General features: G+C 40.7%; 1 protein-coding gene across 5 annotated transcripts in view; it reads right to left on the minus strand.

Moving 5' to 3' along the window:
• eys (EGF-like photoreceptor maintenance factor) overlaps positions 1–17,820 on the minus strand; it is a 224,227-nt gene that overhangs the window by 177,554 nt on the left and 28,853 nt on the right. For 4 of the 5 annotated variants that reach the window (XM_078787404.1, XM_078787405.1, XM_058058308.2 and 1 more), the window contains 5 exons: positions 12,388–12,547; positions 7,582–7,686; positions 3,418–3,557; positions 898–1,064; positions 505–758 (listed from right to left, as the gene is read on the minus strand). In XM_078787404.1, coding sequence (XP_078643530.1) covers positions 505–758; positions 898–1,064; positions 3,418–3,557; positions 7,582–7,686; positions 12,388–12,547 — 826 coding nt within the window. The remainder of the gene's footprint in view (positions 1–504; positions 759–897; positions 1,065–3,417; positions 3,558–7,581; positions 7,687–12,387; positions 12,548–17,820) is intronic. The other variant, XM_078787403.1, reaches the window with a different exon arrangement.

Below are 17,820 nucleotides of genomic sequence, written 5' to 3' on the forward strand. Positions count from 1 at the left end.
CATCTAAGCCAAAAGCAGAGTTGCAGTGTTGTTGCATGAAGAATTCATCACATATAATCACATCATCTCCAAGACACAAAGAACCAAGTGGATTGATTCTATTTACAATTGTTACAATTGTTAGTTCCCTCCATCTGCTGTTCCAAGGCGAAGGTTTGTAATGTTGTGACTTCATCCTTTTCCTCACATAAAGAAATGAGGGGCTGTAGTTTTCTGGAGGGAACTTATTTTAAAGTGACATGCACTCACTTGCTCTCTGTCACACTCCTTGGCTCTTTACCACTACCTCAATAACTACTCGCTCGGCCAGGTCCAGCACATCACGTCTGATTGCTACTGCAGTAGAGTTGAACAGGAGAAAGGACAGTTCCCTGAAGCGGTCATTGTGAACAAAGCTGTTGGGGATTTTTGGCCCTGGGGGTATTTTGGCCAAAGCATGATTAAAAGAGCTCGGAATATTCTGTGAAAAAATGGCATAATACTGATTATTAGAGATTTTCCTACCCTCAAATCCCGGTGAACAGTGGCATCGATAATCACTGACAAGATCCTCGCATGTAGCATTGTTTGCACAAGGGGAGCTGTTGCATTCATCCGTTTCTGTTTCACATAGCGCCCCTTCAAATCCAAGCATGCATCGGCAGGTGAAGTTCAACTGCTGGTCCACGCAAACGCCGTGTTCGGAGCAGCCATGGCCCACACAGAAATCAATGTCTTCTTCACAGAAGGACCCGGAGAACCCAATGGGACAAAGGCAGCTAGGAAGGGAGAAAGAGGAATTTCTTAAGTCTTACATGATGAACTCTTACAACCGTTAAAAACCAAGGCGGTAAATGTCATGTCTTGGACGCCACAGTGCATGAGCGGCCCAAACACGTTCAAGATGCGAATACTCACCTGTAGCCGTCAATCTTATCGACGCAAGTGGCACCGTTTTGACACCAATGTTGAACACAGTCATTGACATTTGTGCGACAGTTATGCCCTGACCAGCCAGGGGAGCAGATACAGGTGTAGCTGTTGGCGCTATTCAACACACAGCGCCCTCCGTTGGCACATGGCTGCTGAGAGATAGAGAGCTGTTAGATATATAGTGTATATCCAAGTAACTTTATTTTGTAATATGTTATATCTTGGAGTGCACTGAGCCTGCCCTGGTCAGGAATCAAAGCATTCGTTCACAATATAGCATCCAATCAGTTTCTGCTCTTGGTATCCTGAGAATGAGCCTCATTACAGAGACATGATACTCATGAATACTGATTTGCGCTTTATACTGTATTCACTCGCTATTTCACGTCGAGTCTAAATCGTGTCTTACAAGACAAGATCAATGACCACTGAGGGCAAAACCTCCCAAGAGCGCTTTCAAAAAAAGGAAAAAAAGATGTCCGTATTCATGTTTGTAACTGCTGAAAGACTGAACAATCCTGATAGGATGGCTTTTCTATGAGGAGGCCAACACAGCTCTGCAAAATTGGTTACCTGGAGGAGGTGTTTTCTAATTAATGCCTTGTACTTTTGAGACTTGTTTTTAATTTTGCTCATCCACAATTCTTATGTGAGACATTAACACGTCTTGCTCTTCTTGCTGTGCGTTCTAAAGATACTAAAAACAGCTAAAAAGACACAGCTAAGAATGCACATGATGGGAATCACAGATTTCGCCCATTTAGCCTTCCGCGGAAAAAAAACAAAAACTATGCCAACAATTATTAACATTGTTACGCTACTTTACTGGTGTATTGACATCTCACCACACCACGCCAGCTCGACAGCCGACAAGCTTCACCGCACACTCGCCCGCATTGTGTCAGTGCCACACTCGCAATGCTTCAGGGCACCACCGAAAGGTAACGCCACATATTGCTGCTGCTGTGTTTTTGAGTTTGGAAAGGTTAATGCTAGGTGTTTTTTTCGCTCCCAAAAGTTTTCGTTTAAAAAATAAGGATGTTGCAAATTCTCACTTTGATGCATTCACATCAGAATCTGAAGAAAATGACAACGTAGCCTAGTAAATACTACCACTAGATGGAGAAGGTGTCACACACTCTACAAAACAATCAGTTAACTACATAATCGTTCTGGATTGCCATCAATGTCGTTCAGTTGCTTTTATTTAGAACTGAGCCTTTGACTAAAAGCTTCAATTCCAGCTGAAAGAAAGCAGTCCCACAGCATGACTTTTAAACAAATTATACAATATTGATAATAATTATATATAATATTGCTTTGTTACTTTTTTGGTTGTGTTGCATACACACACGCACACACACATACACTAGCCAACATGCCCACACAATAGAGGTCAAATGTCAAGGGTTGCAAAGCACAAAGCTCATAAGACAACAGCTCACACTTACCATATGCACAGATCTAATTCGTACACATGCACTGCTGTATACTGCACTATATAGGCTGAGCAGAATAAGGCTTAAGGGTTGCTTAAGGGTAAAACATGGCATAAAGAGCAGAAAAACATCATTCCAACAAAAAGTTGTATTTTAATATTTTGGTGTGCTGCTGGATTTAAAATTGAGGACGTCTGATCCAAAGTTCCAACGTCCTTAAGGACCCCTGCCTCTAAAATCTACATTCCCATAGAGGGACTACTTACCTGAATGAAAACTTGGATCCCTGACAATTAGACCATATGGGACATAACGAATACAATGCAACATTTGGTACCTGGAAACAGTGCTTGAACTAAAAAATAAGGAAACTGTTATTGTATGTTAAACAGGGTCTGAAGCCTATCCCGGCTGACTTAAAGTGAAAGGGGCAGGGGTGTCGAAGCGGTGGATACAGTGTATGAATGTTGTTCCAGAGGATTTAAGATGGAGTCTTACATTCAGGGCCTCAGAAAAAGGGTGTTTTTACCCTGGTCTAGTTATCAGTCACAGGGTAATTTTTGGTCTGACAGTGGCACCCACCATCACCCCTTAATGACAAGTGGCAACCCCAACTGAGGAAATGTTTCAACTACATTTTCCCAAATAACTTAACATGATGAAGTTTGAACTTGAGGTGGTGTAAAATAGCAGTGTGCCACTGTGGAGCCTGTGGGGAAGAGTACCTAGCATGCCTTGTGGTATATTTATGCTATTGTTCATTCGTATGGACATAATTTGTTGGTTTTGTTCACACCGCAGGTTAATGACATCCTGTCCATTTGTGGTATGGTTGGCAGAGAGGTTGTTGGATCATCACTTTCAAATGAACTACACTTCTTTAAAGCAGGCTGAAAATTTCTCTGACCATTTCCTGTACGACTCAAGATTGCCACTGATGGCAGCGGGTTTCAAATAGCACTACTGAGCATTTTTGCCACCTTTAGGAGTATTAATAGCACAAGATTATTTTTGGACAATCTTCCCACTAATTGAGAATCATTGGTTTGAAGGTGCATTTACCTACCTGAAGGCTTGGGGGGCACGGCACCCTGCAGGTATACGTTAGACCGTTGGAAAGATCCAAACATTGAGACTTTGGAGGACATGTGTTGTTGGGAAGTTGGCAAGCATCTATGTCGATTTCGCAGTTTTTCCCCAGAAAACCTGCAATAATATTGAACACAAGTTATGTAACCCATGCATGAGTTATTCACCAGAAAGCTGGTAGGTCCCTCATCCCGAGTAGACTGCTCGAAACAAGTATATTAGCAAATGACTTTAATTTGTATAAAACAAGCAAACAAAAAAAATCTATGGCAGGTTTAAAATTACGCGTTACAAATGAGTATCCGTTATGGAATGCTGTTTTGCTGGATATGAGTATGAAAGGAGTACATTCATTATTTGTATCCGTGTCTACAGAACATCCTCATTTTGTTTTCACTTTTCACAATCTGTGATTGGCCCTGAGTCACATACAGCGACCGCTTCTCCCAAGAAAATATAAAATTATATACTACATTTGGAAAAAAAATTATTTTATGGTACTGTAGCTTTAATACATCTTCTTAAAAGCTGGCTACTTATAATTCCACTCATGTCTTAAGACTTTACTCCATACTGGTGTCCAGAACCGAGTGGTGTATTTTTTAGAATGTGGAACTCGCTTCATGGAACTTCACCATGACGAGATTCAGCAGATGAGGCGTATGAGAGTAAGAGGCTTAGCTTTACTGAGATAACAGATGAGATTTAGGCAGGAGAAGGTTCGCACTGTGGAATTTTGTTAGTGTGGATCTGTGGTCACATCTAGTACCAGTTTACTCAGAGAGTTAAAAATTCCCAATAGAGGATTAAATCCAGCTGCAAAGGCAGCAGAAGAGGAGCTTTTGGTAGCTGCGGCTATGAAGAGAAAAACACCAGTTTGTGTGCAAAGGATGAATGTCCAAGTCATGTTTAAGTTAGTATGAACAGCAAATATTGCTGTAATGTCAAGTCAGTCACCAAGCAATCGCTGCAGTACCGTTATGCATGATCAAAAGCTTACCAAAAGTCCACAATGTGCAACTGTCAGGGAAGTACCATTTGTCAATGTTAGTAGTGAGATAACAAATACAGGGGACAAAATACATACAGGGACATCTGTGCCACCTGTATTTCCCCAAACAGGCAGCCTGGAGGGTAAATGCTTCAACTGGGTGTTGGAAGTGGGAGTAATATGATAACCTGAGTTTCCTGGGGTATTATCCCCGAATTCAACTTGACATCAGTGATGGGAGGCTCCCATTCAAGTCACTCGACCAACCTTATCATTTCTCTGACATCACAGCCAGGTTTCCACATTGATCCTCAGCTAAAACACTCAAAGGACAGTTGCGTCAGATCAAGGGCTCTATTTTTGTGGTGTAGCACAAACTGGCGCAGGGTGGCAAAGTGTGGCACATCACGTGTCCGCAGCCAATTTGGTAATCTAGTAGACTGGGCTGTGTCGAGATGGGAGTGGCGGCCTACCAGGGGGAGGTGTTCAAATTATCAGCTTGGTTCAGTGACAATTTTGTGGTAAAACAGAATGCCAAAAGTGTACTGAAAACTCGCCAGCTCCGACCTGGTCTATTCTCGGCACAGGCAAAGCATACCCGGGGCAAGTGTCAGGCACATTTAAATGCAAAAAACAATCACAGCAACCACTATTTAATGTAACCGCCTGAACCAGCATGTACGTACATTTCATGTACATTTTTTATATCATTTTTGCTGTAATGTCAAGTCAGTCACCAAGCAATCACTGCAGTACCGTTATGCATGCATGTATTTTTTAGAATGGACTCTGATTAGCAGTCCGGTGGGTCCTGCGCATTCAAAGGCAATGAGAGGCATTTATTTGATTGGTTAAGATGAAGATAAGATGGGATAGGCTCCAACATGCCTGTGACCCTCGTAAGGATAAGAAGTATAGAAAATGGATGGAATTAAGACTACACTTGGCTGTGTTAAACCCTCTAACACCTTCTCTCTTTCCTTTTTGCCACTTGGCTGGTGGGAGGGATGGATGTGTGGGTGCACCGCGCTGCGCCAGACTGCACAACAATTGCGGTGGTCATACCCCATTGGCGCGGTGCAGGGCAGGTATACCACGCCTGTGCTGTGGTCTACAAAAATAGTGCCCCATGTGTGCAATGCTGGGCATTTTCATGTTAAAAAGACAAAATTACTTTTTTACAGATTTGTATCTGAATGCTTGGAATCTTTATTCAAAACATCACTGAGACTGAAACGGGCCTGACTGTGACAATAAGGAGTTATTATTCAACAGCATTCATGTTGACCAATCACACAGTGAATCAGTAGGGGCTTCTCTGAAAAATGTGTTCTGAGAAATTGCACTGCCCACAGTGTCTTGCCTCCTGCTCCATTAAGGAGGCCAATGTGACTGCCAGACATGATATCTGCCCTGCCAACAACGCAGCGCCCCTGCGAGAGCACCTTCACTTTTCATTTGGCGAATGTAAATTCAAGTCTCAGCCGGTGAGGCAAAATAAGCAATTAATGTGAAATTATTTTAATGGGAGTTTCAAGATATAATATTTGCACAAATCCATGATGCATTATAAGTCTGGTAATGAGCTTTGTGATTTCTTCTCGACTGTCAATCACAGGCCAAGACTTTTTATTGCTGCCCCTATTGCACAAATGATGACGTATTTGTGTAAACAGGAGGCACAAAGGTAGGGTGGTTTGCATTGTTCCCTCACATCTGGGTTTGAATCTTTGTCAGCAGTGTGCAAAAAACCCAACATGGGGCTGTATACAGTTAGGCTGTCATCTATCTTCGGTTGCTGCCTTCTCTTGTGTCTTCAATAAGTGGAAAACATGCTCTATTAAGTTGACATCAGGTAGCTGATTTGGCCAGCGAAAAACATAGCCTTCTTTTACCTTCAGAATGTCTTGAGTTGCTTTTGAAAACAGATTTAAAGAAACAGTGAATAGCCTAAGAACAAAGCCAGCTATTGGGGTCCTCCAAAAGTTTTCTTTTTATTTATTTATTTAAATAAAATTGGTTATAAAAAGGTGACTATATCATTTGGGCCATTTTGTCCTGTTTTTGAAATCTGTTACCATTATCTGTCAGCTTAAGTTGCAATATTTTAAATGTTATTATTCATCTACTAACAAGTGTGAATATGAGAAAATTTCCCGAGTGAGATAAATTCCTTAACGGCATACTGGTGTATTATTATTACCTTACAAGTGAATCATCTCAGCACTTTTACTGTAATGGATAAGAACATCAAGCATCATTTAATGTAGTTTACCACTTTAATGCTCACATCTTTTTGATGAAAAGCGTCAGTCTCAGCTTTATCAGATTTTCGATAAAATGTGTTTATTTCCCTCTCATCCTCTCCACTTCTTCGCTCCACTAACTCTAACTCTGCATCTGTTTTCCCCAAAGCGCGCTGACAAGTTTGTTTTGCTACAATTTTTTGTAATCAATCTGCACATGCGCAGTAACACGGAATAGTCAACTGCATTAGAAGAGGGGTGGCAGTCAAAACGATCATGGTAGATGATGCATTTCGATGTAGTTTTAAGCATGTGAATTAAGACTAAAACAGTAATATGTACTTTAAATTGAAGAAAACTTTTACTAATTCTTACTAGTTCTTATGAGCTGTTTAGGGGGTCCTGGAAATCTTGGGGCCACAGGCAATTGCCTACGGGTAAATTTGCCCCTGGTCATAACATCAGCAGAGGCCAAGAAGGACAAAATGCCTCAAAAGGTTTTGAATTAGATTCTTCTGAAATATTAAGGTCGACCTGTATCAGAAGGATGGTAAGAGGTAAGAAGTATAAAGAAGAAAGAGCAGCTCAAGGTCCAAAAAATTCCACATCATGTGCAGTGTTGTGACTTTGGCTCACTGGTGTGACAGCAGTGACAAAATACATTGTGAAATATATAGTGCTATGCTCTTTCAGATAAATATAATCAGTAAGACTAATAAGGATCGATGAATATTGACCCCAAACATTCAGAGTTCAGATTAAAAAGACCAGAGGGTCCCTGGCAGACAGTCAGAGGGCTCACTCACCACAAACCAGTGCAAAAAGTCTGCATTAGCGTCACCACATCAGCTAAAACAGATATTTATACACAGTGCCATCCATTTGGAAAAACAAACAAACATACCTGTGGGACACCGGCATTGGTAGTGTCCAACCAGGTCAAAGCATGTGCCATGATGCCGGCAGGGGTTGGAGTGGCACTCGTTGATCTCCGTCTCACAGTGTGTTCCTGGCAATAGACATTTGAAAATATGCAGTCTCTGGTCACAAGTGATGTGGGGGTGACTATTTCATCTACATTGCAAATACTCTACAGTCGTCCCTCATTTATCGAGGTTAATCGGTTCCAGACCCAATGGGTGAATTTCTAAGAAGTAGAATTCAGTACTGATAAATACAATATTTATTTAATATTTATTTCATTAATGTCTCAACAAGGTAACATTACTGACCCATATTAGTGACCAGAATACTACATATAGTCATCGGATCTACTCTGACCCCACACACCCCCAGCATGGACGTCGGGGAGAAGGCTCTGCAGTATCCGCTGTAGAACAACCAGGTTTAGAGTCAGCTACTTCCCCTTGGCCATCAGACTGCTCAATGCCAAATAAGCCCCTCTACCTGCCCACACGTAAAACTTTCAATTATTATTATTTATTCAAAATTATTTAAATTATTTGTACAAATTACTGTTTACGCTGTACATTGTTGTTCATATTTGATGTCATCTATTTATTCTCCACATTATTATTATTATTATTATTATTATTATTATTATTATTATTATGCAGGAGCCAGGCAACAACATTTTGTTGTCAATTTCACTGCTGTGATATTGTGCAAAGATAATGAAGAAAGTCTATCTATTTATCTATCTATCTATCAATATGGTCAACCACAAAACCACAAAAAAAAGTAATCATTTCATTTCAAATATTTTAGTATTTTCTCCAGGTACTCCGCTTTCCTCCCACATTCCAAAAACATGCTAGGTTAATTGGCCACTCCAAATTGTCCATAGGTATGAATGTGAGTGTGAATGGTTGTTTGTCTATATGTGCCCGGTGATTGGCTGGCGATCAGTCAAGGGTGTAACCCTTCTTTTGCTTGTCAGCTGGGAAAGGCTCCAGCATACCTGTCACCCTAATGAGGGTAAGCGGTATAGAAGATGGATGAATGTTTAAGTATGGGTAAGATTCCTAAAATACCAGTAAAAAAAACTGAGAAATATTACTTTTCTTAGTTCTACATGGGCAAAATCACTACGCCTGCATCAAATTGGTTATTAGATATTATATAAACTGTTTCTGCATATTATTAGTAACTAATGTTACTCTATTACTTATTTGCCAACAGAGAAGTGAAAAAGCAAGCTGAATTTGGTCTAAATGGTTATGTGCCTCTGACCGCATCCACCAATGTGAGTCCCCGGTGTCTTGTCAACAGTGTTGCTGCTGCCGAGAGAAGGTTGTTAGCTTTGTATGGACACAGCCCATGAGGCAGGGGTTGCAGGTTGCTTGATAAATATTTTTATGCTCGGCAAAAGCTCAGGAACAGTCGTGTTCTACCGCTCTGTTAGCAAGTTGGAGGGGGCTTCCGATGCAGGCTATTAATTCAAAACATCCCCTCATAAATAACAGAACACGCAAAGAAAACTGTGCTTTGCCAGACGTGCCTTGATGTAGGAGAAGAACAGTAATGATTGATATCATCAGCTCCGTAGATGCTACAGCTCATGCTCACTATGTCATGCTTTGCTGCAGCTGGCATTAGAAATAGTCATTGGAAATGCAGGAAAGCATGTGATAATTTGTGACTGTTAATATATTAGGTAGGTAAGGTACTGTTACAGTGGGACCTTGGTTAGCAGCCCTCCCGCTCAGCATGCTTTTCAATTAACGACACATTTATGCCACTATTGGCATGTTTATATGGCATGTTTGATTTTAGGTTGCTGAGGTGAAACAAATTTTCATGTCTTCAATGAAGGTAAACAAAACCATAAAGGTTTTAGTTTGGCGTAGGTTAAGGCTGTTAGTAATTATTGCGCCTGTTTTGAGATCATTCAAACCTGTTGTTCCGGCCACCAAGTCTGGTGCTTGTGTGTCTAACATTTTTATGATTAAAAATATTTAAATCATGCAAAAAAATTTGATACAAATTGTTTAAATGTGCTTAGTTTTTCATTGATAATAGGCAACATCATACTGTAGTCAACCATGAAATAGCATGATTTATGAATATGTTTTTGAAGAATCATAATAGAGTGAAGCTGTGACATTCAAAGTGCAAAGTGGTGAAGGATTACCGTATAAATGGCCAAAGAAAGCTGTTTTTCTCTCCACTTTCTCATGCACTACAAAGCATTAATAAAGTTAAATCATTCAGTTTTTGTAATGAGCTATTACAAAAATTGCCTGCTTCCAATTAACACTTAACGCTTAAAAGTAAATTGCATGTCGCAGCTTGAGGAGAAGCACAAAAAAACCTGCTTTAAATTCTACGCGTGCGGCTGACATAATATATGCCAAAAAACTGTTGCAGTGTGGAAAATAAATCCTTGCAAAATGAAACCTCAATGGCGGGGCTCGAACAATACACCCAGAGTTACGATCAATGATAGAGTACAGTGGGGTGTCAAGACAATGCTTGAAATTAAATTGCCCTTTTTATGCGGCATAGCTCGAGATTCAAGAGCCAGAAAAATCCCAAGATGAAGGAAAATGATGAATTCTATCAGTCACTAAGACCTGCCACTGTGCAAGAGACAATTTTATTATTCAGTATTACTGAAGTGGTAACAGATTTTAGCAGTAAAAAAGATGTGGAAAATCTTGTTCTGTAGTGCTATGGAAGGGATTAAGTGACTGACAGGTGAGTGTGTTGGGGCTTAAGGCTAGATTGAGGAAATGCACTGCAGTGCTATGAAAAAAATATACATTATATATTCACTGTTTGTTTAAATCAATAGAGCAAAAGAACAGAACGATGTTCTGGCACCACCATAATCTCCGCAGTATAGAGAAGAAATGTTCCTACACTATCTCTATCCACATCGTCCCTCACTGTCTATGTTGGTTTCATATCACCTCACACAGTGAAAGAAACTGAAGCAAATTTAAGATGGCAGCATATTGAACGGTGTTGTAGAAAGACAGGTGATAGAAATGAATCATGATAAAACATCAGAATATGCTCCTGGAGATATATAACATGACAAATGAGTTCATCTCAGCACTACATATTTCTTGACATAGTTTGTCATGATCTGCTCTTCATGCGTTATTCTGCATAATGGAGGACGGCAGCACGCACAGACGGAACGGATGAGATATTTTGGAATGGCAGCATGCTGTTTCAATGTAGTCTGTCCAGTTGCTGTGCGGTCTTCATGGCTAAAATAGTGTGACTTGTCTGTCTTGAGGACCAACTGTTATTACCCATACTTTAACAAGATCTCCAGCCATGTTCTAAGCTGGGAGCTATTTAAGAGCAGTTTGCCATATTGGCGGCGGCGTGACGACATTTGTTTGGACTAAATGTAATGAGCAGCAGGTCTCATCTTAAATACAGTGGAACCCTAAAGGATAATCCAAGACATGAACACACATCTTTCTCTTTTCTGTGAGTTCTAAAGATATAAAAACAGATAAAAAGAGACAGCACACCCCTACAGAAACCCCCCCAGCATAGACCAGCATGGAATTTATGCTGGTTTAGCTGGTGTATGCTGGTTTAGCTGCTTTATACTGATGGAAAAGCATAATTTCCATGCTGCTGGATGATTGTGGACCAGCACAGACTCTTGCGTAAGCTAAGTAATAACTAATAACTAATACCACAAACTCAGCCCTGTGCTCACTTTTTGGAGCTGTATTTGTCCTCGTCCTTAGGGAAGTTGGAGGTCAAAGGTTACTGACAGAACGAACCTTGAGCAGCCAGCGGGTCCGTCTTTGGAGACACTTAATCACTGATGTTGTGAGCATGGCAGTCCGAAACGAAACCTCTGCGGCCCTGCTGACCTTAGTGCAATCAATTTAGAATTCTAGGGGTCACTGACACTTCCTAAATAGGTGGACGTGTCCTCCACATGTTTTATCTCAACTTTTAGCTGGATTAAAGACATGTCAAATTACTGCTGATATCAGAGGTCTTTGTTGGGCATCTTTGTCATTATTATAACCAATAATATACTGACTATGACTATTGTTGTAATATATACAGTGGGATATTTGGTGTCTTATATAGCAGTCTGGAGAACCATCTATGTGTAGTTTCCCCACACATTCCACATGTTAATTGGAGAATAAATTGTCCATAGGTGTGAATGTTTTTATATACTATATGTTCTGTGATTGGCTAGTGACTAGTCTAGGGTGGAACCTACCACTTGCTCAAGGTCAGCTGGGATAGGCCCCAGCTCACCCGTGACCCTAATGAGGATAACTTGTCAGTCAATCACAGAGCATGCTCTTTTAGTGAAATATATTTGGTGTTCTTTGGCTTAAATATTATACATAGAAATCATAAATCAGGCCCCAACTCTGCACTTTCAATTTTACTTTTTTGCGTAATTTATGTTTGCAGTACAAAACTAAGGGGCGAACAATGCAAGAAAACGATAGACCGTTGGCCTGTAAGCCAAAGCATTTACTATAACATTCTGCAAAATAATACATTTTTAATGAGCTACATTAGTCTCATTGCTTGCACTAAAACAAATTAAATTACGCATGTTCAGGACAGAATTAGCATGGCCACTCTATGCAATGCATTCGCAACATTTGTTTATAAATTGCTTTGCTGCACAAAATAGCACTAAACATATTCCTAATTAATTCCATTGAACAAATTCAAACTTTAAGCAAGCATTTACTAATTTTATTCTACAGATAAAAGCTATAGACTGGTGAAATGATCTCACCTGTGAATCCATGAGGGCATATGCAGATGTACTGTGGCGGGGACGTCGGCTGACTTGTTGTGATACATGAAGCGCCATTCAAACATCTGTTGGGTTTTACCAGGCAGGCATTGCTCACATATTGGCAAAACTCTCCCATCCATCCCGGGGTACAGTTACACTGCAGCAGAAATAATGGAATAATATCTGCATTTCACATGTTGTATGCAACTATGATTCATCACTCCAACACATTTGAGTTAAATGAAGTAAATAATGAGGTAATCCATTATGGTATGTCTCAAAAGTAAGCCCTCACATTTTATCAAGCATTTTTCTTACAGTATATTTATTTTTACAGTATATATACTTTTGTATGCGCAGTTCATATTCAGGTTGCACATTACACAAGTGAGTACCAAGATCACTGTGTCATGTCTACAGTCAAGCATGGTGGTGGTTGTGTCATGGTCTGGGGCTGCCTGAGTGTGTCAGCACTGGGAAACTGGTTCATTGAGGGAAAATTATGTAAATTATTCATTCATTCATTTATTTTCAACCACTTACCCTCACGAGGGTCGCGGGTGTGCTGGAGCCTATCCCAGCTGTCTTCGGAGAGAGGCGGGGTACACCCCGGACTGGTGGCCAGCCAATCACAGGGCACATATAAACAAACAACCATTCACACTCACATTCATACCTATGGACAATTTGGAGTGGCCAATTAACCTAGCATGTTTTTGGAATTTGGGAGGAAACCGAAGTACCCGGAGAAAACCTATGCGTCATGCAAACTCTGCACAAAGATGGCCGAGGGTGGAATTGAACTTGGGTCTCCTAGCTATGTGGCCTACACGCTAACCATTTGTCCGCCATGCAGCCTATGTAAATTATTATTTTTTAATATAGTTCCACAATGAACTGGAACCCCCCCCTGCAAAAAATGAATTAATCTTGTACAAGATGAGGAAAAGCATTGCATGTAGGCATACACAGCACAAGTTACCGGGTTTCTCCCGAACAGCAAGCAGGAAATGTTGACTGATTATGCATCATGAGTGAGTCACAAAACTGCGACTGATGACTGTCCCAGAACATGTCAGCTTCAAAGACGAGACAAACATAAGATTACACATGACGTTAATCAAGGCTGAGCACAATGACTCTTTTATCCTGTGTGGTCCATATGCTAATCTTGAGATGTGTAGATACAATTACATGGATTTTAGAGCATTACATTGGGAATTATGGGGAATTCCCATTACAAATTTCACCATGCTGTGAAGCACAGCATGATCCTCCATTGGCATAAACTGGGCAGCGTGACACTTTTCCAACATGATAAGAAACCCAAACACACCTCCGAGTGCCTTGTTGAGGAAGATGAAGGAGAAGGAGTGGCGAAGTGATTGCCAGATGGCAGTCCTGAACCCAAATGAGCACCTGTTGGGCATCCTCAAGCAGAAGGTGGAGGAGTGCAAGTTGTCTAAAATCCACTCACTCCATGAGTGATGTCATCACGGTGGAGTGAAAGAGGATTCCATTAAAAATACGCCCACTTTGGAGAATTCAATGCTTTGAGGGAGTGCTAGATAACAGCGGCGCCCACACTCAATATTGACACTAAATATTGACAATAATGGTTGTGTGTTGACTTATTTTCAGTGGAAAGTAAATCTGTACTGCTATACAAGCTGTACTCTAAGTTATATCTAAGTTTCATCATAATATGATCACTGAAATGGGTGTACTTTTTGGGTGTATTTTTTGCAGTCATCGAGTGTGACATACAGTATCTTATTTCAGATTGGAATTAGAATTTCTTTTTCAATTACTGGAAGACTCAGATTTCAACTTTTATTTTTAAAAAAATCACTTTAAATCAAATACTTTGAAATGCTTAATGTAGCAGCTGTGTTTGGTGACCAATGGAAAAAAAATGAAAAGTTACAGTCCTGATCAAAATCTTCAGACCAGCTGAAAAATTGCAAGAATATACATTTTGCACATTTGGACCTTAACGAGGTTTTAGGGGGAGTGAGACAAAAACAAATGAACTGAAAAAGGTTGTTTTTCACCTGATCAAAAGTTTACAAAAATTTCAGCTCAAAATCCTCATTTTCTGTCAGGCATTCTCACGGAAGCTTTCTCTTATTGAATGTGGTCGGATCTCGAGCTGCAGAAGCAAAGCCCCTCACAGCGTGCCATTGCTGCTTAGGCTGGACGCATTAAGACAGTCATTCTAAAAGATTTTAAAGATTCTGAGCATCACGGAACAAATAAGTCAAGTGGTAGACCCCCAATAAATGACACCTGCACTGAGCCAGAAGATCCGATTGGCTGTCTGACAACGCACAGGGCAGTTTACTGTTACTGGCAACACAAGGAGATCCCACCTGAGATGTTTTTTACCCGGCACAGTGGAGGGGGGGGCGGTCCATCATGATCTGGGGTGGTTTCATTCAGTGGGACACCATAGATTTAGATGGTGCAGGGTCGTCAAACGGTGTCTAATTACATGTAGATGTTGCAGTGGGCGGCCGGCGAGTGGTTAGCTCGCAGAACTCACCACTAGGAGACCCAAGTTCAATCCCACCCTCGGCCATCTCTGTGTGGAGTTTGCATTTCCGGGTACTCCGGTTTCCTCCCACATTCTAAAAACATGCTAGGTTAATTAGCGACTCCAAATTGTCCATAGGTATGAATGTGAGTGTGAATGGTTGTTTGTCTATATGTGCCCTGCGATTGGCTGGCCACCAGCCCAAAGACAGCTGGGATAGGCTCCAGCACCCCCGCGACCCTTGTGAGGATAAGCGGTAGAAAATGAATGAATGAATGTTGCAGTGGGCATCCCTCATGCCTGAGGACCCTCGTCTGGTTCTGGGTGGTAATAGCGGAGTTTTTCAACAGGACAACGCTGCAGTTCCCAATGTTGGCTTAACCAAGGGCAGAGTAACATCACTCTTTTGGACCATCCTGCATGTTCCCCTGAGTTAAATCCAATTCAGAACATTTGAGGATGGATGGCAAGGGAAGTTTATAAAAATGGCCGTCATTTCCAGACATTTGATGCCCTTTGTGAAGCCATTTTGTGAAGCAATGTTCCCAATAGCCTCCTGGAAACACTTGCATCAAGTATGCCTAAACCGATTTTTGAAGTGATTAACAAGAGCGGTGGACCTACTCATTACTGAGTCCTACTGAGACATTTTTTTTGTTCTGGTTTGGAGAGTTTTTTGTCATTTTTTGATCAATGGTCTCAAAGTTTTGATCATCTGATAAACAGCCTATTACGGTTTAATTGTTTTCAATAAATTACTTTTTCGAATTGCTTTTTGACACACTCCCCCTTTTTCTTTTGCATATTGTAGCTCTACTTCAAACCTCACTGGCCTTAAGACTTTGATCAGGTCTGTATTTGAATTGAAAGTTTATACACTAAAAACACCCCAGCAGTATTGTATGACAATTTCTTCCTTCACGGAAGAAGAGTTTGAATGTATATATACTACGCGTTTTGGTGTATATATTCAGCAGGTATGTGTATATAAATGTATTACTGTAAAAAGAACGGAGAAAGGAACGTTGGTATTGAATTTGTCCATGTCGATTCAGGTCATATGGTCATGCAGGTAATGGTAATCCACAAAAGGTGAACTGAGGCAACACTAATTTGTTGAAGATTTTCCGTCATGCATCTGACGGGTGTTTCCCACGGGTGTGGTCGCAATAGAGTTGTTGCGGATATTGCCAGGCATGGCCAGTGCATGGCCATCTTGCCTCATTTGGTGGTAAAACAGCTCGTTAGTGGCCACTCTTTTTTTGAAATGAGAAATGAGACAATCTTTGGGGGAGAGATGTTATAGGCACATGATGGGTGACAGCACAAACCTCAAGGAGGGCAAAAGAACCAGTGCTTTTCACATGACACAGCCATGTTTTTGTTTATTTAAAAGAAATGTTAAATTCCAGTTGCCTTGGTTCAACCTTTATGGATTGGTGTCAGATAGATAATGGTCTCTGCAGATATACCATGTTGCAGTATAAGTACAGTAAAGTCTCGTTATATCGATGTTGTCGGGAGTCGGAAAAAATATCGATATAACCGGAGTGTCGATATATCCGATCCTGCGCATTGCATTAAAAGTGGGCAATAATGCACTGGACATTGTTCTATAGTATAGAACAATGTCGAGCAGCTTAAATCAATCTTTGCTTAAGGATTTCAATACCAAAAAAGAACACGGCGAACGGCTGCTTCCAGTCAACTTTATTTTTCACACTTCCACCACCACACCACCAAACCACGAACGCCAGCATGTACATATGAAAAACAGTGATTATTGCAAGCGATAAAAAGATATCTGAATACAACACAATTAAGTACATGTATTTGTACGCTTGTGTCTTCGTTGGAATAGGTGTGTATGCTATGTCAGTTGGTTCTTCTGTTGCAGGCATGTGTTTGGCCAGCTATGTGGGGCGGGTTGAGCATGACCTGTGAACCAGGAAGTGCGGGAATCTGTGTGTGTGCTGCGCTCTGGTGGTGGAAGTGTGAAAAATAAAGTTGACTGGAAGCAGCCGTTGGCCGTGTTCTTTTTTGGTATTGAAATCCTTAAGCAAAGATTGATTTAAGCTGCTTTTGTATCGATAGAAGCAGACCAAATTGGCTGGCGGGAGATGAAAAGGACATCGTAGTAACCGGATTATCATAATAACCGGGTATCGTACTAACGGAACTAATTATATCATAAAAGACTAGAAATTTGCCGGGAAATGAAAATAGTATCGTAATAAGCAGTAATTCGTTATAACCGATATCGATATAACAAGACTTTACTGTATGTAGTACTGGGGATGGTAACTATAGACCCTTCGGTAAGACCCCACAGTGCTGCTTATTAAAAAAAAAAACACATACCGATACGACAAAATCAATCCATAGGAGCACTACTCCTTTAATATGCTTGACCTCTATGTTGATGGGTTCACCAAAACAAAGCAGAGGTTGTAGTTAATTCTCTCAAAGGTTTAATGCAACAAGGCTGACAATAATTAGGAGCTCTGGGGCATCACAAAGGAGTCTCGGGTGTTGTAAAAATACAGGTGTTTGTGACAAGTGAGCAAAGAGAGGCAAATTAAAAAAGAAGCTGTCTTGGCTGTGCAATGCGATTACATTAATTAATTAATTAATGGTCTACAATTAGATGAGTGCTATCTGCAGACAGATCATACCATTCTGCTTCTTTGCCCCCCTTATTGACAGACTTAGGGAGCACATATCTAGGAACCAGAGCCGGAAAGACTTTTGTGACATGCATTCGTCTTATTTGGAGTGTTAAACGCAAGTGAAATAGTTTCATGTTCAGCAAAAAAATAAGCAATTGTTCACAGCTAATTTAGAGCATCTGTCACTATAAAACTAATCAATGTTCTATTAGTGGCCATCATGTG

This window comes from Doryrhamphus excisus, linkage group LG20, assembly GCF_037039965.1.
Source record: "Doryrhamphus excisus strain RoL-2023G ecotype Guam linkage group LG20, RoL_Dexc_Guam_v1.1, whole genome shotgun sequence".
NCBI classification, from domain to species: Eukaryota; Metazoa; Chordata; class Actinopteri; order Syngnathiformes; family Syngnathidae; genus Doryrhamphus; species Doryrhamphus excisus.